Source organism: Camelus dromedarius, chromosome 7, assembly GCF_036321535.1.
Source record: "Camelus dromedarius isolate mCamDro1 chromosome 7, mCamDro1.pat, whole genome shotgun sequence".
NCBI classification, from domain to species: domain Eukaryota; kingdom Metazoa; phylum Chordata; class Mammalia; order Artiodactyla; family Camelidae; genus Camelus; species Camelus dromedarius.
The window spans coordinates 70,279,218-70,302,341 of NC_087442.1; the positions used below are offsets into that span (position 1 = coordinate 70,279,218).

The 23,124-nt window shown below is 35.0% G+C and overlaps 1 protein-coding gene across 6 annotated transcripts in view; it reads left to right on the plus strand.

Moving 5' to 3' along the window:
* CACNA2D1 (calcium voltage-gated channel auxiliary subunit alpha2delta 1) overlaps positions 1 to 23,124 on the plus strand; it is a 425,079-nt gene that overhangs the window by 58,980 nt on the left and 342,975 nt on the right. For all 6 annotated transcript variants that reach the window (XM_064487623.1, XM_064487624.1, XM_064487625.1 and 3 more), the window contains exon 2: positions 19,042 to 19,123. In XM_064487623.1, coding sequence (XP_064343693.1) covers positions 19,042 to 19,123 — 82 coding nt within the window. The remainder of the gene's footprint in view (positions 1 to 19,041; positions 19,124 to 23,124) is intronic.

Here is a 23,124-nt window from a genome sequence, read left to right on the forward strand (position 1 = left end):
CAGTCTAGTAACAATCTGGCATTTCTAAAGTCTATTCACTTCTCCATTTGGTATTATTCTTGTTCATATTAGTAATCTTTTTTTTTTCTAACTATACCTTAAGATAGTAAAATATAAGAATGTGTAAAGGAAGCTTTAAGCCATTCTCTCCTAGATGGGGTCATACTTAATCATCTGTTGTAGGTTCTTTGCAAGACCTCCCCCACACAGAGTTTTACCAATATTTACGGTTTTGTGCTTAGGATGCTTCTTTATAAACTGTATTCTAAAATCGAATGTATTTTAGGTAAGATTAGAAAGTAAAAATCTGCTTCCTGTTATATATTGCCATAATTTTATACAGAATGAGATTTTGCCTTACTGAATTTATTTCTCTTTTCTTTGTATTAATCAATTCTGTAAGTTACTACTTAGAGAACTAATTTGTGCATGTCTTAAACACAGTGAGGAACATGACATTAATTTCCAGAAGGCTGGACAAAATTTTTGAGGAATGAGTGTGCTAAAATTACCCAGTAATTTTGGAAATGCCACAATGAGGGTACATATCTAAATGTATATAGTTCATTTTTGTGTTAATATTTATTTGCTGTATTTTTATTTTTGAGATTATCTTGGAGCAGAAGTTATATGTAAGTTAATGCTGTAACTGAGCATCCTTTTTGTATTACACAAAAATATATATTAATGATAATATACAAATGAAATAATCACTGTTTTTTGGCTTCTCATCTTACTAATTTGTTCAATATATAAAACTGAAGATCAGTTAATTTCACTTTCTTTTTCTAATAATAAAATGTTTATTAAACATAGAAAAATTACTGAGGGGGATTTTAATAAAGGCATGAAAATGACAAACAGTTGTACAGCATTTTAGGCCTGTAGCCTTATTATGAAATTGCACCTTAAGCATCTTACAGAATTTCATTATAATGAAAGTTATTTTTAAAATTTTGTATAGTACAAGTGATTTTTCAGTGGGGCTCCGTATAAAAGGCACAGTTATTCCAGTGTAATAACTTGGAATTACAAGTACTGAAGGCAGAGGAATGTAGAGTCAGGTTGACGAGTTAGCAGGCTACTGCAATGGTCCATGCACTAGAGGGAAAAGTCTCTAAAAGCAGTGACAGTGAAAATGGAAAGGAGAAAGGGATAGCAAGGAGTTATTCATGTGCTAGAAATAACATTAATTCATTAAACATTTAATGAATTTCTACTGTGTGTCAAGCGCTAGTCACTGTCATTGTTGCCATCAAGCTAAAAGTTTAATGGAGAGCTTCACAAATAATTACTCTTTTGATACTGTACACAAATGGTACACTATCCTGGAGAGGTTTACTGAGAGCTAAGATTTTGAATTTGGCCTTTAAATGATGCCTGGAAATCTTCTAGGAGAAAGATTTCAAGGAAGAGATATTTCCAGCAGAGAAACTACAGTGTAAAGCGTTTGTACATGAGGAAAAAGAAGAGCACGTGATGTTGTGAGTAACATGGCTGCTATACTCAAATGATGTTAAGATGAACTTACGTTTTTCTGCAGTGAGAATGAAGTAAGGATCATTGTTACGTGCAGCAAGAGAAAATATTGATAGAAGGTAGAATTGGAACTATAGGATGTAACAGTTTATGGAAGGTCGTCTAGAACATTAAAATGTAACTTACTGTGATGTACCAGGAAATTGCAGAATAGGCGTGAAATATTAGGCTCTAGTTACTATAAGTAACAAACTCTTAGGGCTTCAATTTGTTGTTGTTGTTCAATAATAGAGAGAATGCCAGTTCCTTAACAAGTACCTAGGAAAATGAGGCTAGATTGAAACATGTAAAATATGTAAAATAATGCATTCCTTGGAATTAATAGTCTTGAACAATTTAAAATAAAGTAACATGGCACATTGATTTGTTTAAAGTCTACAAATGCAGAAATAGAAATATTCAGTGTCCACTTTAATTTCAGATGCTGCTTTTGACTGCCAATGAGAAATCAGCTATGGTGTCATTACTTTCCCACTTCATAGAATGTAATGAGCTTTTGAAAGTAATTTGAGCAGTTGGCAAAACCATACAATGTTAAGTAGGAACCTCTGAGTATTTTCAGACAATTTGTGTAGCTGCCTTTCTCTGAGGAATCTAAACATTTACTATAGTGAGCCAACACTTCAGCTTCATAAGGAAATACCTCTATGATCCGTGGGGCTGAAGTTTCTGCACCTGATAAGAAATATTCCCCTGATCAAAGCAGTCAAGGTCTAGGCTGCCGGGCCCATAATCAGGTGTGCAGTGCTGGATCACAGCTGGTGGGTTGGACAGTGCCCGGAAATTCTTACTCTGATTCTGTTGTGGTTACTGATGCAGTGTGGCTTCATGCTTGTTGGATTGTCTAATTCTTGCTAGAAGGAAACAACCATCCTTTTATTTTTCTCATTCTAAAATGACCTGCCATAATTTTATGGACATTTTGTACAAAAACTCAAGACATTTGAAGCGTAATTTTTTTCCACATAGCTTTAATAGGAACGTTATGGTCTCTGTCAGCCAAGATTATGTTTACCTATTCTTCTCTATTTCATTTAGAGGACAAGAGAAGTTATTAGATTGAAGACCATGCTTTTTCAAGTGAAGCCTTGCTTATCATGCCTTGTGGAGAATTGTGGATATCCCAGTTTGACTATTTTCTTTGCTTTCCCACAAAAAGTTGTTCATTTTTTAAAAAATTAGGTTAATACTTTATTGGGCAACTATTTTATCCCAGTGCAAAGCTAAGTGCTTTTGATTTCAGATGATAAAGATCTTCTCTTGTGTTGATTACATTCTACTAGAGGAAGCAGGCTTAAAACAAGTAAATAGACAAGTATCATAGTTTCAAGGTTGTGGGTGTCCTGAAGAAACAATTATGGCATGATGTGAAGGACAGGAGGCAGGACAAAGAAATGAGTTTAGCTAGTGTGGCCAAGAGTGTCTGTGAGGTGGTGACATTTGATCTGGGCTTTCAGGAAGTGAGAAGACATGGAAGGAAAACATGGTAGGTGGAATAAACAGTAGGCAAGATCATGCTATTCAATGATGGTGTCAAATCCTATAGAGTAGCGAGTTCAAGATCTAAATCTCCTGTATCTCTGGTAGCAGTGAGTGGTCTAGGACGAAGTTTGGCTCAGAAGTTATTTTCCACTGAGGTTCATTTTCCCTTTTGAGCGTCTGAATGCTAAAGATTCTCCAATTCATTAGCTGAAGTATTAGGGAGTAAAATCTCTAGCTAATATTACAGAGAACAAGCAAGACCTTTTCCCTGTAGTAGCTTCACTACCTAATTCTTGTGCTGTCCACTATGTTCAGTAGAAAATAAAGTGTATCTGTATGTATAAATGAATCACTATGCTGTACGCCAGAAAGTAATGCAGCATTGTAAATCCACTTCAATTAAAAAAAAAGAAAAAAGAAGAAAAGGAAAATGGCACTATAAATGTATAAAATTACTGTTTTCTATCATTATGGTTGACTTTGCAAATGTTATCTTTTTCTATTAAGAGAGTTTTTAATTTTAAAAAAGGGAAAAATTAACATGGATAGTCATGCAAATCAAACAACGTGACTGCAGCCCTCCTTTAAACCTCTCCTTGTTAGCCACGTAGAACTCCTGAAGAGAATGTGAAAGATGGCCTAAGATATTAGAAGTAGCATATGCTATGGCAGTTCAGTATCTAGTGCAATGAAATAAAGTTGTGTCTTCCATGGAAATGTTGAAATGCAAGAGTAGCTGAAATGTGGAGATGCACAGTTATGAGCTCCGTTGGTCTGCAGGAAGCCAACCTAATGACTGCTATAAACAAATCACCATTCATTTATTGATCTGTCATTGATCTACACAGGAAAAATCAATGTCATTCAAATCCCTGGTCCACACTGAAAAGATGTATACTTGAACTGTAAAGATAAATGAACATTACTTTTCCTAACCAAAAATTGAATAGAAACAGAAAATTCATATAAATAAAAACAGTCTTAAAAGAGATTTGATTTCACAATTCCATGTGATATAGAGCAAAAGAAACAGATATTCCATAGGACTATTAATTGCATACCTTTAAAGTTGTAATGATGATTTGAGCAATAGTAAGTAGTGCATTGTGTAAAGTTTTTGGTGATAAGCTAAAATTTTTGAGATGGACAAAAGTAAATTTCATCTTTTTAAGAGAAACTCTACATTCATTTTTAAAAATGTGCATTTAAAAAATCTCTTTCTATACTCTCCTCCCTACTCCTCCCAACTTTTATGTGTCCCTCTTCTCATTCCTTCCCTTGATTTCTTTCTTTTCCTTTGGGTCGGCTGAATCTCTTTCAGTTCTTTCAGTTTCATTTCCCTTCATGTTTAATCTGATCTACTGACAGTTGGCTGTGTTATAAATTCAGGGAGAATTGGTTAATCAGGAACATGTTATTTCCCCTGGGCTTCCCAGCTCTGTGCACTCCTAATGAACAGTGATACTGTGGTGGGCACAGTGGAGTCTCTTCCATTAATTCTGTTGCCACCTATTCATTCCACAAACCACACTCTAGTTAGCAGAGTGAACATAGAGAATAAGACCAGCTGGGATGGAAATGAGACCACCTTTACCACAGTCCTGACAGAGGGGTTTGCTTTAGATGGAAGGTTCTTCCATATACTGTTTTGAATGTATCCAAAGTGATTTCCATGGACTGTCTGAATAATCCAGCAGGAAGAATCTGATTGAGAGAGTCAAGAATAAGGTTCTAATTTGAGCCCTGGTATTAACACAAAGATAAATATATTTACTTCTAAAACTTCAGTTGTCTAAAAGCAATAGGGAAACCAAATTAACTTTCCATTGTAGTGGCATTTTGCATGATGTACTTTGGGATCTTTCGGTAAGATATTTTACACAGAGTAGAGGTCTTTAAACTTTAAAACTTCATGGCGATCTCTCTCATGGCCCAGTTGGGGTTTTCACCAGCTCCCTTTGGATCCACAGGTGGACAAGAACACAAGAACTCTATAGATAGGTTCTTAACCATGTTATGGCTTTCTTGGGCTACTCCTTTGATCCACAATTAGGCTCTGTTTTTGGCTTTTGCTGTATCCTTCTCTCCAATTGCCATTCTCTCCCCAGAGCCCTGTTTGTTTCTGCCCAGAATCTTTGAGCCGTTATATCTGTGGGCTCCTTCTTTGGTTCTTGGCTCCAGTTTTCCTTTTGGACACTGGCTGTTGGATCTGCTTTGATCCTTAGTCCAAAGGACCTGGCTGAAGCCAGACCCAGTCCTCTCTTCAACCCCAAAATGCAGGTTCTAGAACTAACCATTTGGCCAGAAAAAATACTTCTATTAAACTTAAATGGGATGTTTACTAGTCATTATTACCTGTTTTGCCCTTATTTGCCGATTGTTCCTTTTTATTCACAGCAGGGAGAAGATGAGTTTCTTATTTTGCCTTTTACATAAATATATTGTTATTTATCCTTTTCATTTTGTTTGTCTAAGTATAAAGCCAAACAAATAAAAATAGGGCAATCAGATGGTCAAAACTAAGTTAGCTGCATCCATTGCTCTTTTGTATCCAATTAAGAATTGGATGTTTGAAGAAATTTTTAATTTTTTCCTGAAATTTTATCATTTTACTTGTAAATTCCAAAGTGATAATAATCGTTAAAAATTAAACAATATAGAAATGCATATAAAAGGTAGCTTTTATTTTAGATGGTTGCCTAATAATTTATAAGGTAACCAGAGCATAGTTTCTTTTGCACCAGAAGAACTTTCTAACAATTTTGCCCCAAAACAAAAAGGTTGTTAGTAAGATAATGAACATTTACCTCAGGAAGTATTTGGGAGAACTGACATGCTTTTTTATGGGTAATGTATATGGAAAGCTTCCACTAAATAGGAAACTAGACTGCAAACCTGAGGTGGATTCTTCTTCTGCAGTTTCTAGAACTGAAATAATGTTTGTTACTTTCATTAACTGGATAAATAACTTCAGTTAGATTCTGTTGCAAGATGTTCAGAGGTGATGTAAATGTCTGTGATGCTTCTCTTTCCGTAATGTGATCAAGGGGTATGAGAGAATAATCAGGAACTTAAGGGAAATACACTGTGGATAGTTGAAAAGACAGTTCTCCAGATAACAAGTGATGTGGCAATGGACTTTTTATTATTTTTTCTTTTTCTATTACTGCAGTGACTTAGAACTGTAGTGTGAATTCTAATGGAGTGCCTGCACTCAAATTCCTTTGTATTTTCAGTGTAGTGATAAGAGAGTCCCTTCAGCCCCTCTTTTCTAGAAGGAACATTTTGAGAGAAAATATACAGGATATCAGGCCTGTTGCGAGGCTGCTGAGTCACGTATGATTCACAGATCGGGCTTCAGAAATCTTTAGACTTTCATCTTTCAATATAGGGTCGTCTGTTTTAAAACTGCTTGTTGAAATCCACATTGGCCTGTGCTGTATGTAAATAGAGCACGAGGAACAGTGACAGAATGACCGTTAATGAAAAAAAAAAATTAGAAGCCTGCAACAGTTCATTCGGGATGTTGATGTTTAATTCATGCTGCCGGCTGTTTCCTGATTCCTTCATATTTCATAAAGCTGATGAGTTTCATGGGCATGCCGTCCTACGGTGGCCCTCTTGAGCCAAAATACCACCCTCTTTTCACGCGAGCTTGTGACATGCTTTCTACCTGTTTCCAAAATGACTGACTGAGATCCGTTTCTAAATCTTTCCTTCTAATTGCAGGTTATTTCAAATGTGGAAGATATAAATATCAGCATAAATGAGACTTTCTATGAGGAGAGCCATCATTATATTTTAAACTGTTTACTTCATATTTAATAAATAGTTTAAAATCCAGTAGCCAGCTTGTCATTTGCTTCATGATAAAGGAAAATATACCTAAGATTTTGTGACTTCTAATTTTTTGTCAGTAATAGCCAATTGTCTGAGATTAAAGGTTTATTTTGACTAGAAAAATGTTTTTAGTTTTTTTTGAAAATGGGCTTCTCAGTAACTGTATACACAAGAATCATGCTTTACAGCATTTTTTAAATTTACTAAGTGCATGACATAGAAGCTTCAATTGGATATAGTTACATAAAGTGTTAAATTTTTCTCCCTGATATTTTTCTGTTTAATTGCCTAGATTTTAACCTATTTTTCCACATATAATGCATCAGAGGTCATAATTTTCTAATATTATTATTTTAACATTAGCAAATATGACATAATCTGTAAAGTTCAGTTAAATAAAAACGTTTGAAATTGTGACCCAGAAATTGACAATGCTTTCTTTTCCTGTATTACTTCGACATTTATATAAGGCTTTCACCAGTAGTTCACAGTATTTGCAAGGAGTTATTTGATAGTGTGAAAAATTATAGTTTTTTTGCCATTAAGCATAAATTCATTTTTAAATACAGTTCTCATCAATATCACTGTGTTAATGGAGAAAAGACAACTTGATTGGGGGAAAAAAAAAGTAGTTTTGTGTTTCTTTGGAACAGATCAGGAAACAGAGCTGGCTAACATTCCTACCCAAGAAGCAGTCTTCTGCTTGGAACCCTCAGTGTTGCTCCGACTGTCAGAGGGGAGCACAGGACAGTGAACAGAGGGTCAAAGTAAACCACGTGTCTGTGGGAACAAAAAGGTTGAAAGCAATTAAATTGTAATGTGTTTTTGGAGCTGGGAAGATATTTACCATTTCATATTTGAAGGCTTCATTCCTATTTTTCTAGAAGCCTGTGCTTAATACTAAAGAAATAAAAAGGTTAGAGATTGGCTCTTCTGAAGATGTTCCTTTCTGATGTTCCTTAGGAAGAGTTACTGTTTTTCTGATTTGCAAGTGAATCAATTCGCATTGACAGTTTTTTGATTGATAAATAAACTCTGTCCCAGAATAGCTATTAGATTATACTGTGAGCTCTCTTTAAGGAGCACCATGCAAGTCGATACAGCCTAGACTTTTATATTCTTGCCTTTGTGTATCTGAACCTATGTTACGAAAACAATGAAGGCCAGCTGAGTCATATTTCTGATTCATAGTTGAAGGATTTAATGTTGCTTCTAGAATATTTTATATTTAAGATCACGTCAGGGCTGACTCTACATCTAACCTGCTGCTCTATGTCAGTAGAGCAAAATCTTGTGCATGTTATTCATAATATGAAAGTCAAAGGCTGTGATCCTAATACTGAGGATGCTGTGGTGTGTTAATGAAAGCAGCAAAATGTATGGTTTTGTAAATAAAACAACTAGTGCTTGTTTATTTGATAATGTGGAAGAAAACTTAATATATTTAACTTGAGGAAAAATTGTAGAATTTAAGTAATCACGTGCATATTTCCACAAGCTTTTTTTTAAGGAAGAAAATACGTGGGTTTTCTTGATTACAATATTTAAATCCTTATTTTCTAACTATAATTTTTCTCTTGCTATGTAAAAATAAGACTTCGGTAGTTGAAATTTTCTCAATTTACGTGAATGGAACAGATTTAGAACCCAGGCCTATGACAGTCTATAAAGTAGAAAACACAAGACATTTGTAAGTTAGGGTGAGAGGAGAATTGGAGATGATTATCAGGTGGTTTATGATGAGGACCAAGCTGTGTTTCATTCACATCACTGCATCTCTTAGCATTTATTAAGAGGGTATGCTCTGCTGACTTCTAAGGACAGACTGCTCAGCTCTGCCACTTAGTAGCTCTGTGATCTTGGGCAAGTAACTTCACTTCTTTTTCCTCAATTTCCTTGTCTGTAACATGGGATTCATAATAGTATCTGCCTCACAGAATTTTTGTGAGAATTAGAATTTTGTTCACGTAGTGTGTTTAGAACCTCTGTTGGTAAGGACGCGCGCACGAGGGGTTGTCTGTCATCTGTTAAACATCTTCTGTATGTTCAGAGCTGCGCTAGGTAGTCTCAGAACAGAGAACTAGAAGCTCTGGCCCATCCACTGAGGGAAACCAAGTATTGTTGGAGAAAAATAATCCTAGCATAAGACAGTATATCAATATGTGTGACATTTTGTAGGGCAGGCTTTATCTATGTTACGAACTTAGAGAAAAGAAAAATTTCTGAGGATTTGAGGATTTGCCCAGAAGAAGGACCTGAAGTACTGACTTGAAGGATGATTTTCAGATGCTGAAGAGCCTGAAGAGAGGTCGTTTTAGGCTAGTGACAAACATGATTAAATAACATGACAAAACCGATATGTTTGTGAAACATTTAAATTGGCTTGACAGGGGATACTGATCTATGTAGGTAAGTGGATTGGCCATTTGGGTCAGTATCCAAACATAATAAACGTTGGAGTATTCTGCAGTACTGGAAGTATTACGAATGTGCAGTTAATAATTCAGAGAAGGAAATGAAAAGTTTATCATGACATTAAATAATATTTACATACTTGAAGTAGGCTAAAGTAAATTTTGTGAGTAATCTACAATGGCTGAGAAAAAATAGTCAAACAGTGAAAGAGAAGATCTGCAATAGAATGAATGGAGGTTTGGTAATACGCAATTAGAAATTCTGCTCATTTGGTTCATAGAAACACCAGCAGCAGATTGTGTGGCCACGTGGGACACCTACTTTGGCACCAGGCTAGAGGGACTGTGCTGGAGGTGGTAACTAATGGATGTGGAAGGATGAAAAACAAAGCTCTCCAGGCCTCAAGGGAGTAGATCCCTGGTATGAGAACCTTCCCCCCTCCAGCTACTCTGTGGAACTGCATTAATAACAGCCTTAAAGTATATCGCTCGTTTGTTGTCGTGGAAGCTGGAAGCACGTTGCTGCATCTGAGGCAAAAAATATTCACTAAATAAAGAAACAATGAAAAAATGCTGGGATAAAACAGAAATCAATCAAAGATGGTGGGGAAAGTAGATCTCATGAAGAATCTTTGGTCTTTGAGAATTATGAGTCTGTATATTTGTAAAGCGGATTAAACGCACACACAGACACACAAAGAAGACGGGGAAAAAAGCAAAGGGAAATTGAAGGCAGAGGAACACGAACAGCTTACGGATCAGATTTTAGTGATAAAATCTTTCTTCTTACTCTCAAGTACGTTACCTTTCTACCCTGATTAAGTCGATCACATGCCTTTCTGCATTTCTTTCAGGACTGACTCTAGACAAAAATGGAATACTAAAGCGTTTCACAAGTCTAAACAGCTTTCTAAAAACAAAGCAGCTGTGTTATTGAAAATGGTTTAAATTGAGAACAATTTCAGGAACTAACATTCCTGGCATGACACCCAACTCACAAGCAATTTTAGACTCTGTAGATACCAAGTATTCCTTCACACACACACACACACACACACACACACAAAGTATTTCATGATACAGTTATACATGTTACAAGAAGTGCATATTTAGCAAATTAGTGTGTCTGGGTTATCTAAATCTTCGGCTTACTTACATTATTTTTACCCAACTATAAGAACACTGTGGGTGGTTTATTATATAACAAACATAGGAGCAGTTTGACATTGGTGAGATATTTTTAGCAAGTGGAACAGTTTTGAAATATATGATCTTATTACTTCAAATTTATGAATAAGCTATTTATGTATCAACACAATTGAAATGGTCAGATTGTTAGATCTTGTGATATTTTTGCTTTTTCCCAGGTCCACAGGGCATAACTGTGTGTCTTATTTCTTTGGGTTAAAAATAAAATTGTTTCTTAAAAATAGTGGCACAGACAAAATTGCCTTAGGACCAGGACTCAAAGGATAGTGACTTCTCTCTCCCCTGTTCGTCCTTCTCTAAATCTCATGCTGCAGCAGCTCTCTTCCTCCACTTTTTTTTTTTAATAAAAACTGGTTTTACTGATTCTATTTAATTTCTACTATAGTCATTTATTAGAAGCTTTAAGAATTAGAAATAAATGACTTTATTTTTTACCAAGGATAATCTAGGTTATGGTAGCATGTTTGAAGAATACTACTTAAGTCCTGCAGAATCATCATATACCTACTTTTCAGATGATCAGGAAGTCATCATTCACACTTTACATTAGGTCATGATACAGTTTCCCTATACACACATTTCAGTCAGTAGAAATAAGACATTCTATTTCTTTTCTGTGTATCTCCTATTCCTTTTTTGCTCTGGTTGCTATTATAATTGCTAGTGGGATAATTCAAGATGGGTGTGGAGAAAAGATGTCTGTTTTAATACTGTCTTTAACTAATAGCACTAAGTTCACACATATTCTCCTTTTTTCCAGAGGACTTGCTACATCAGATACAGGCAGGAAGGACAGTCAGTCTTTGTAGGACCTATTATAACAATTTTTAGCCATCACTTTAGCTCCATTATTCCAACCAGTTAAAAGGCAAATTCTCTCTGTAGCATTTAAAACAATTAAATAGATAACTATGCAGAATTGACACTTTGTACTCAACTGCTATACTTTACAATAGATTAAACAGGGTGTAATTTGTGCTGTTCTGAATTTGATGTTCCCCAAATGCATGCAAAATGAAATGGATTACCATTTTTCTTTCTTTTTTTAAGCAGTTTCTTGAACTACGCAGTACTCTTTTGAAAGCTGTATTGCAGGCAAATCTAACTTCAAAGGGAACATTATTAATTGCATGGCGAGTATTTTTCTCTCAAATTTAGTGAAAATTCAATATTTTATATTTGCCTTTAGAATTTGGGCTGTTTCTGTACAATAAAGTGAAGTAAAGAATATAAAAGATTATCTCAATTAATCAATAAGACATTTGTTTCAGTTTTTATAGATCTCACAGGGAATTCTCCAAATTACACTGTCTGCAGGCATCATTAAACTGTTGGAAACATACACTGCTGTTTGACTTTAATGAGTTATTGTAGGAGTAGAGAAGGATTAGAAGACTAAACTTTTTCCTATGAAATTCAATATCCCATTGAAAAATTTAGGATTATAAGGTATGCATTCTAGAGATTTAATAATTTCTTTAAAGTATGAAGTCACATTTTAAAATTCTTGTACTTGTTGAAAAGTGGGTGCTATTTACAGATGTCTGTCAGCAGTTCTTTTTTTGTGATGTCGATTTTGGAGAGAAGAGGGAATTTAGTAAATAAATCACGTATTCTACATGCATTAAAGATAATTGTGCTTTTTAAAAAATAATAGTCATTTCATTTCAATAAGTTTTTCTGTTCAGTAAATATCTGTGTACCTACCATATATACAAGGCACTGTAGTAAAAACATTGAGGATTCAGTGATAAATGAAAATGAAAGTATGCCCATAGAATCATGGAAGTGTACAGGAAAATAAGCACACAGCACAATGAAAGTGCTTTGGAGTTTAGTAGATAGAAGTGAACTATTTTTAGTTTGGAAACTTGTGAAAGGTGATATTAGAGTATTTGTGAAATTTATTCACAATGCAGGTGGAGGATGAATTTCAAGAAGATGTTGTAGAGCAATAGCTGAATGTGGAAAAGGACAGTCAACACATATGGAAATGTGTGAGGATGGTAGAAGTAAAATGTCTTAGAAAATCAGAAGCTAGAAGGCTGGGGTGTTTGACTTCTATAAACTTTAAGTTTTCTCATCTGTGAAAAGTGAACACTAGTTTTTATGATGACTAAATGAGAGGATGCATGTTAAATACTTTGACATGAAGTTTGTCATAAAATAAGTTCTCAATGTATCTAGCTGTCAGGTATGTATTGGGGAAAACACTGAGCCACTGTAATTTTACAAAGGATTGAAGGAGGGATATGAGGAAGAAATTGATGGAATGGACCTGACTGACTTGGAGATGGTTTGCCAAGAAGGAAAGGAACGTGAGAGAGTTGGTAGTATGGGATGGGAAGATGCTGAGTTCAGTTTTACAGATATTTTGAAAAAGAATGATGGAAAATCAAAACGGAGTGATCTAGCAAATGGTAGTTAAGGTAGAACTGGAGCTCAGCTTTAGGAATTAATGTAAGTAACAGTGTAAGATTTGTAAGATTTTTGCTTTATAGGTTTATAGGACCTTAAAAAAACACAGGGTAGTAGAAAGTTCAAAAGGCCATAGAAAATTGGGAGACCAGGGTAGCAGAGGGGTAAGAAATAGTTCTGTTGCATGTGTACATTGGCTACATACCCAGTCTCTGGAGCTTCTTACTGTTTCTTTTTCAAATATGGTGCATTGGCACTCTCCTGACTCTATCATGCTCCAGTCCTGTCTTTGTAACATTGAAACCTCTGTTACCACTTGATGCTGGAAGCCAGACGGTTACATTTCTAACAGCAGAGTAAGTGGGTTCTTGACATCACAAGTTTGGAAAATCCAGTGTGTTTTCTCATGAAAGCAGTATTCTTATTAGTCAAGTTCTGTTGTATCTATAGAACCAGATATACATGCATTCAACTTTTTCGAGTTGGTCAGATATTGTAATATGTATTTACTTATAAGAGAAGGATTTTCAAACAAACTTAAACTTTCTGAGAGCAATCCATTTTATTTCAGTGGTTTGAGAAATTTTTCCTTTTAAAAATTTTACGTTGTTTCAACTGATTTAAAAGTGGGATGTATTCAGGCCCCTTTCTTCATTTAGTCATCCAGCATATTCTTTTATGAGATAATTAGGCTAAAAACCCCCAAAATGATGAGAAATTTGAAATTTGGCAAGGCAGTATTTTCACATTTTCCTAGAAATGCTGTAATAGGATTTTTGGTTCCATAAGAAAAGTGTTTAGAAAATAAGCATTGTATATAAATAGAATAATGCTTAATGAATATTTGGGGCAGTCTTTGTTATTTAGAATTAGTAGAGATCTTAAAATTTTCAGATGCTTCAATTCATTTTTCCTCATCCTCCTTTCCCACCTGCTGTTATCTGCCCCATATTCATCTGAATGCCTTCTTTCTCCCATCTTGCCCTCTTTAGCCTAGAACTGGTGGCGAAATTCAAGTCATGCTGATTAGTACCAGTGAAAACTGATGACCTCCTGTGTAGGACTTGTCCTTAAATACTCTCTGGCCATTGTTCTATTGAAATCTCCAACTTTCTTTTCAACTATCCTACCTTAATATCTTCTGCCTACCTCTGAACAGATGGCTTTGTCTCCTTTATTACCAAAAAAGAAAAAAAAGAAGAAAAAAAGAGAGAGAGGAGAGAGAGAGACAGCAGTAAGTAGAACTGTCTCAAGTTTTTGATCTACTTGTTGTAGTTATTTCCATCTGCCTAAAACATTTTGTATTTTCCCTTCAGTCTCCACGGAAGAAGTAACCTTCTCTAGCATTAGGTTTCTCCAGTGTTCTTATTTCTTCACTCATCCTCCACCCCATAATGTTTGGAATGTAGGGATGAGCATGGAAAAGCCTAATGAATCTAGAGACTTTTGAAAGACCTTGTTCTGTCAATAAGTGACATGTTGTGTCCTGAATCTTCGCTGTCTCTTTCTCTCCTTGTCTTTCTCTGTGTGCGTGGTCCCATGCCTGTGTCTCTGATTATAAAACAAGAAGGCATACTACCTCGTTGTTCTGCATTTCTTTTCTAGCTTCCACAGTGTTCTCTCACTCTCCTCCCATATAAGACAAATGTCTCTCACCTTATTTAGTGACTCTCTGGAAACTGCCTTTTTCTAGCTTTTGTGATACCATTGTTCTTGGATTCCCTTCTCTCTTGCCACTACTCAGTTCCTCTGTCTCTTTAAACGCCTCTCTCTCAGCTCTCCTTTGGGAATCATGCATTGATTTACCTTTGTCCTTTGTAAAGACCAAATCTTTAAATGCTATAGAAAGTTCTCTTCCGAGAGCTTCAAATCTAGGTCTTGTTCAGTTGCCTACTGGATTTCTGTACATTCTCAAAAACATCTCTAACTGAACCAATAAAAACAAACTCATGAATGTCCCTCTACATTGTTCTTCTTCTTGTACTTTCAATAACAAAATATCCTATAATTGTCTAGCTGAGGAGCTCCAAAAATCATCTGCAAAGCCTTTCTCCCATTCACTTTTAATATCCAGTAACACATGAAATCTTGTCCATTCCTCAGAATTTTGTTGAGCTGGTTTCTTTTACTTGGCCTTCCTTTTGTTTCCCTCTCTACTCTCACTGCTGTTGAGCTAGTTTGAACCTCCTCATTTCTTAGCTCTTACCTAGACTTTCCCTTCTCTTTCTGCTCTCCCTCTAAGCCACCATTCACTCGGCTGTTAGAGAAGTTATTTTATCATGTTCATATACACTGAAATGATTTGGCTACTTGCTAACTTCACATCTTCCATTATCTCTCCATTATTTTGAGAGTATAATCTAAATGCTTCAGAAGGCTATTTAAGACCCTGATCTGTCCCATCGAGCTGCCTGACTTTCTTCCCGACCATTCCTGCCCCCATCCCGTAGCATTGATTGAACCAGCCTTGGACTCCGGCCATTCATACTGCTTGCAGTTGCTGACTGTGCCGTGTTTTGCAGTCCCTCTGCCTTCATTGTTATTTCCTTCCCTTCTCACTTCTGTCAAATTCCAGTTGTTTTTCAAATCTCACTTTAAGTAGCTGCTAGTCCAGAAAGCCTCCTCTATCTGTCTCTCCACACAGCTATCTAATAAACTTAAAGTGACTCACTTTAAGTGACAGATCCTACTGATAGGATTCAGGCCCTGCTACCCCAAAATATGATAGCATGGCCTCTTGAATATTTTAAGCTGAAGGAGATTGAGAAGTGACATATGTAGGAAGAACTTTCTGACCATCCCCTCATGTGAGAGTTACCCTCCCTGCACTCAGAAGAGAGGAGCATCCTTATCTCTGAACACAAGGGCCAGAAAGAGGAGTCTGAATGAACAGGCTTTAAGTTTTCCCTAGTTTACTGCACTCACCTCACACTCTTTGTCCAGTTCTCTCTTTCTCCTCTGAATCAAACCTAGCATAAACACACTCAAGTTTAACCATTTTTTGGAGTCTTCATTTGCTTATGAAGGCTCCTGTGTTATGTAAAACCTGCATTAAATAAATTTGAATGCTTTTCACTTATAATACTGTCTTTGGTTACAGAGTTATCAGCCAAGAATTTAGAAGACTAGAAAGAAAAGAGTCTCTTTCCTCCCCTAAACTACCTTATTCTTGTTCTCCTCTGCCTCTCCAGCTTTTAGTATCTTTTCCAGCAGGTGCTCATTGTTGATGAACAGGCTAACAAAGAGCAAATGACAAATTCTTCCTCACGGAGTGCTAGCTTAATTTCTTATTACCTGGAAAGGTGATACCTTCTGTAACTTTCCGCGAAATACCGTAGTATCTTCTGGAGACATTTAATAAAGTATTGCTTAGTGATAATACATACGTGCTTGACAGTTTACCTAGAAAGAGAAAGACTGATGGAGAATTTGCCCATGTGAATGTTTTCCCTTGTGTAATTGCTCACTTTCGTCATTAACAGATCTTCACTTATTTCCTAGCCATTATAATCTTCTAATTCTCAGTTTGATTTAGACTGGATGAATACATAGGCAAAGTGCTTATGTATTTTAGGAGAACCAGGTAATACCTCATATCTATGAAAAATCATCCTTGCTCCTTTAAAGTGCTCTTGACAGCTTGTCAGTGGGGCAAAGAAGACTGGACAGGCCCTGAATTATTTTTCAGCCAAAACAGGTTCTCCTCAACGAACACTGGCAGTGACAGTACACTCAGGTGTCAAGTTAGAATGCACGTTTTGAATCAGTTTAGCATAAATCAGAATTCAAGAATGAGTTAAGTTTTTTTTTTTTTTTCATATGTAGTCTTTGTCTCTCAGTTTCCCTGCTAAAGACATGTGTAACACTTCTTACTATTTGTTAGTGTTGGGAATTATGTTTGAGAAGAAGAGGTGATTCATCTTCTCTGGGTTTTAGTAGTTGCTCAGTAACTGCTTGGAGAAACGAATAGTCTCCTCTGAATTAGAAAATGGTGTCCATGTTTTTTTTTCTTCTACTGGTTCCCTACTGTAATTTTTTGTTCTTAACATAAAAATGGAGTGCCATTCTATGTATCTAACAGAGTAATAAGAATGTTAGTTGGTATTTATAATATTTTTCACATATGTGCACCAGATCATAAATAGCACAAAATATGTTAGAACAATGTGGTGTGCATCATTTATTTTAATGGTTCTATAAATTTCTCTAAACTTTACATCCTTTTCCAATTTATTTTTTGTTTCTTGATACTCATACAGCATGATTCAATAAATATTCTTCCTTATTTTAATTTGTGTGAAAGGACCCCTAGCTTTTATGTATTTCATTAATTACCTAGTTTGTTTCACTTGTAACTTAAGCCTCTGTGTTTTCACCTAAGGCATTTTTTATGACCGATTTTCATCCTTTTTTATGACTGCTTTTCAGTTTTCCTTTTTCCTCTTCAGTTCATCAGCTCATTAATCTTTTTTGTTTTTCTGTAAATATCTTGTTTAAATCCCTTTTCCATGTTATACTTTTTCCAAGTGTAATTTTTAATACTGTTAAATTTATCTGAAAAAAGTTGATGACCTTGTAGGACTATTGAAATTCTTGGCAAAAGAGAAAACAAACGTGGTTAGATCCCCATGATCAAAGCACTTAGGAAATACAAAGTTTGTTTTCAAAACTGCACTTTTCTGCTCTACTTTTGAAGGTGTTCTTTAAAGGAGGGAAAACATTTAGTACTAATAAAATCCAAAGAATAGGATAAATAAGTAACAGATGGACACGCATACCATATATATGTAGAGAGAAGTTCAAAATCAAATAAGAATAATTTCCTGTCATTCTTACTAGTGTTTTCTTATATTTTCATGAACAGAAAAGAATATACACTTTATGTCTTTTTGCAACATGAGGATGAATAAATGAAATATCTGAAGAGATTGCATATTATATTTAGTTTGTTAGAATAGGGAAAATTGTGTGGTTTTTGGTGATGTCTAATGCCAGGAAAAGTAAGACCATCAGTTTAGGACTTCCTAAAATGTCCTGACATCCGTAGCTTGTATTTTAAGATCTCCATTGCTTTAAAGTATATACAGTTGCCCCTTGAACAACATCAGTTTGAACTTTGTGGGTCCACTTAGAGCAAATTTTTTTTTTTCAATAAATACACAGTACTACACAATCCCGCTGTTGGCTGAATCTGTGGATGCCGAATCATGGATACAGAGGGCTGACTGTAAAGTTAATTGTAGGTTTTCAACTGCCTTGGGATTGGCGCTCCTAACCCCCTACATTGTTTAAGGCTCAAGTGTACAAGGAAAGGATTTGAATTGGATCCTTCAATCATAATTTTAATGCTTAAAACCATTTCTTTAAAACTTAAGCCTTGATCCAGTAATTGCAAATCTAAGAGTCTAGCTAAGGAAATGAAATACTTTTAAGCTTTATATACAAAGTATTTGTTGCAGTGAAATTTTTAGGAGTTATTCTAGCTGTCTTTTAAAAAAGACGAATGGTCAAGTATATTATGGAATGTAAAGATAATGTAATATTAAGTGGCCATTAAAATACAGTGTTTGTAAAATATTTGTAATGACATGGAAGAGTATCATGTGACCAAGGGATAACAAGATACGTGAATTTTACATGCTATGTGTTCAACAATGTGAAAGCATTTTAAAGAGTAGAAGCGAATACACCAAGGTATTAAGAGTTGTTATCCTTGGCTGTTGGAATTATAAGAAATTTTAAAATATGTCTCATTTTCTTCTTTTTTCAAATATTCTACATTTAGCACACTCTTATTATTGTATTAAGGTTTGTAAGCTAAAGGATGAAGTTGAGTTTAGAATATTCTATTTAGTAACTTGTTTTTAATGGAATTTTTATTAAAATTAAGCGAATGTTAACGCTGATTTTCCACTTTTCTGTCTTTGATTTGGGGATATTTCAGCATCCCAAGAGGTTAATTGGTTTTGTAATTTAAAAGTGGGATTAGGGGTCAGGGTAGACATAGTAGGAGCTGGGAGGGAGGAGAAAGATTTAAAGGTAATTTAATGAATTACCTGCAGCGTGGATATAGAATGTCAATCTGTGGCTTCACTTTACCTGAGATCTGATAGAACGTTCTCTTCTCCGATTTCTGCAGTATCAAGTCATGGGTGGATAAGATGCAAGAAGACCTTGTTACCCTGGCAAAAACAGCAAGTGGTGTCAATCAGCTTGTCGATGTGAGTAAAGTTCCCCCAAACTTACTGGTCATTTCTGTAATTTGAATGCAGTTCTCTCTTCTCGGAAACTGTATTTCTATATTATAATAGGAAGTAATTTTTCATGTGAATCTGATAGTAGAGTACTGAGAAATCCTTGGTACTGCTAGTTACTATGAAAAGAAATGCCATCCCTGGCAAGTAATGGGGCGTTCTCAGCACATTTTACAATTTCTATACAGCCCTCCCTTAGGTAAGTTCATGTGATGTGTAGTCGTCCCTAAAATTCAAATTGGGATGTCCTATTTCCATTCTTCATAGTATATTAGAATCTCTTACATAGTGGTGACTTTAAGCCCTGTGATGGATTCTTTTGAATATCCTCTGTGGGAACATATCTTCATTCTCTGAGGGTAGATGTTATTTTTGAAAATGGTTTACAGCCATGTCTAGAGAGTGGAGTGAATCACTGAGATGTGGTAATGCAGACTTTTGCAAGAGAAAAGGAGACACTATAAAAGATGGTTTTTCTTATGATTTATGAAATGATTGTGAACATCACTGTAAAATGATTTTTGGAAATGATAGCAGTGTATAAATATTTCTGTAGCATCTTAAATAGATTATTTTCTTTGGGTAAGAGCATTTACATGTATAGCTTCTGTAAGATTTTTAAAAAATTAAACATTTCTTTAGAGTCAGTCTCACTATTTCCATTTCAATGTAAGTAATGTAACAGTTTGAAAGTACCTTCATCTTGTGTTCCTAGTGATGCAGTGAGACCTTTTATTTTCCAAAAATGTGGATCAATGAGGTGGAATGATATAAAAGTGGTTTCATGTGTGATACATGAATATTATATGAATATTTATATGTAAATATTTCTGGGAGAAACTAGAATGGTTACTTTATGTATTAATAGGAATTCATGAAGAAACCTTACTAAGCAAATACTTCCAAATATTATTTCAGAATCTCTTTAAAAAACAATTGTAGATTTCAAACAAGAGTATGTTGAAAAAACTCAAGTATCTGTGAGATGACATAAGGAATATGTTTTGAAATGGAAAGTGTTCTTTGTGAATGACAATGAGCAAATTTAATTCTAATGAACTCTTCTTGGGCACATAGTACATCCCAGGCACTGTGCAGGCTACCAAGGGTTGTCAGAGACACCGTCCCTCTCAACAGAGAATTGACACTCTAGAAATCAAAATCTCCAGTGCTGAAGGTGCAGAGGTGCTGGATAGCTACTGTAAGCAGATGTTTGGAATCTGTAGTGATTCCTGTGGGGAGAGAAATGAGAATATGAAAGTGTGTAGGATAATAAGCAAGCCTCTATGAAAGTGATGGAATGAGAAAAAAAAAAGTGAGAATTGACAGATTCTGGTTAAAAGTTATATGACTCTCTTTATTGACAGATGGAGATGAAAAATAAACTGCTCTTGGGAGCTCTCCTTCACGCCTCTAGTGTTTCTCCAGCCTCAAAAACCACTTTTTTGGCTGACCTCTTTTTTTACTTTTGGTGTTAATATGTAAACCCTCTCTTGCCAAATCTGCTTTTTCTGATGGATCCTTGAGGGGGAAAAAAAAGTCTCACCTGATTTCCATTATGCTGTGCGAAGTACAGATTACTAAGAAGAGAGTAAATATTGAAGAATGAGGAAATAGCCTTGTCTAAATTAGGATAACAAAATAGAATGGACAGGATGTAAGAACATCCCCACAATGTTCTTTTATGAGACATGTGCCTAATTACAGTGACAGAAAAAATACAAATAAAAGAATTATATGTTATGTAACAAAGGAGGGAAAGAGAGCAGAATTTACTACTGGAAAAAGATTTGAAGTATTAGGGCACACGAAGAGGGTCTTGACATAGATATATGATTCTGTATGATTTTTTCCTTTTGCCCAGAGAACAGCTCCATGATGGGGGCAAAGGAGTGCATTTCTTTTTGGCCACAGGAACTTAAAGCACAGACTAGCTGAAGGAGACCAGAGTTGAGAGTGAACTTTGTGCTGAGCCTGGGGGTGTTAGACACATGATAAGGATCAAAAGTTGAATAAATACAGGAATTTAGCAGGTTTCTGGGTTGAAATTCAATATTTAAAAAATGATAGTTCTTTCTGAATTATTGAATGTGATTGGTTTTACTGCCATCACAGGACCCAACTTGCTTTTTACTGAAAGGCTTAGCTGCAAAGAGGGAACATAGCTAAAACAGGACATCTTTGCAGTTGTATGAAAACTACTTTATGGCATTATAAAATATTAGCCTAGGGAAGATTGATAAATATTACTGAATAAATCCAACACTTTAACTTTAAAAATGATAGTTTGCCTGGGTTACCTGTCTAACTTGTGTTAAAGATCAGGAGTGAATGGGAAGGGAGTGTATAGCTCAGCGATAAGAGCGCGTGCTTAGTGTGCACGAGTTCCTGGGTTTAATCCCCCAGTACCTCCATTAAAAAAGTAATAATACATTTATAATATGTATATATATCAATATAATATAAAACAAATTTATAAATACAAATTGAATTTATATTATACATTTTAAATTTATTAACATATATAGGGATAAATTATGGGTTGGGGATTAACAGACACATTACTATATATAAAATAGATAATCAAAGGGACCTACTATAAAGCACAGGGAACTATATTCAGTTTCTTATATTAACATATAATAGAAAATCTGAAAAGAAAAAATATGTATGTACATACATGTGTAACTGAAATAACTTTGCTGTACACCTGAAACTAATATTGTAAGTCAACTACACTTCGATAAAAACTTAAACAAAATAAAGTAATTAAAGAACCTAATTACCACTCCCCCAAAAAAACTTTAAAAAAAAGCGAATAGATTTACAGAATACTACTATCCCTGTTGTATTCAAGTTTTAAGATCTCTTTTATTAGATTTTTCCTTTTCTAATCATGTACTGGAAGAATATATATGTCCATCAATTGCATATGATCATCCACAAAGTAGATTTAAGTAATTGAGGAAAGGAAAAAAATAGAATTAGAAAGAGATAATATATTGTACTTTTTCTTAGTATAATACTTAGTATATCAGAACCTTTTAAATACAACTGAAGGGCTCCTTTTTTGTTCTGTTTAAATTATTTCAAGCACTGACCTAAGCCCTTTACTTTATCCATTATCTTAATAATGTTCAGGGCAACCTTGTGAAGTGAACATCATCTTCAACACGCAAGAAGAAATTGTTTGCAAGGTTGAATTTTTGTTCTAGGCTGTACAACCACCAAATGGGATGTAATTCCAATAATGAAAAGAATCTTGTTATGCTTTAGAGTATGTGTTAATATTTTACCTTTTCATATTGGCACTTGTATTTTGAGAATGCGAGCAGGTACCCAATTAGGTACACCGTTACTGTATCAGGTTATGCTTCTGTTCTTTTTCTAATTAGATACAAATTACAAGAAGGCAGAGCTCTGCCCCCAGGTATCCACTCATGAACATTTCCGTTTGAGCTACTTAAAAAAAAAAACATAGAATGAAATTCTAAGATGTAAATTTACATACAGAATTAGAAACTTTCCGTTATTGTTGATACGCACAGAAACAGTTTTGTGTATGTATCTATTGAAAGTATTGCTAAGAATATTACATAAAGTAAGTTTTCCCTGATCTTGTCTTCATGGTCTCTCAACTGAATAAAATACATTTACTATCTTTTATGGAATATTATAGCTTATCCTTTTAAAAAATCTTTAAGACTGTTGTATCTAGTGGTTCCAGTTGATAGCCTTGTGATCTGACCAAGATGTTTAACCTCATGGAGTTGAGAGAGTTAACATAATCCATATAAAATATTTATTGACCCATAATCAGAGCTCAACAAATATATTTCATTTGTTGTATTAATTGAGGGTACAGTATTATATTAGTTGGAGTTACAGGCTAAACCATTGTAACAGAGGGATAAGATCTACATGTATTTTCCTCTCATATGACAGTCTAGAGGTGAGCAGTCTAGGGT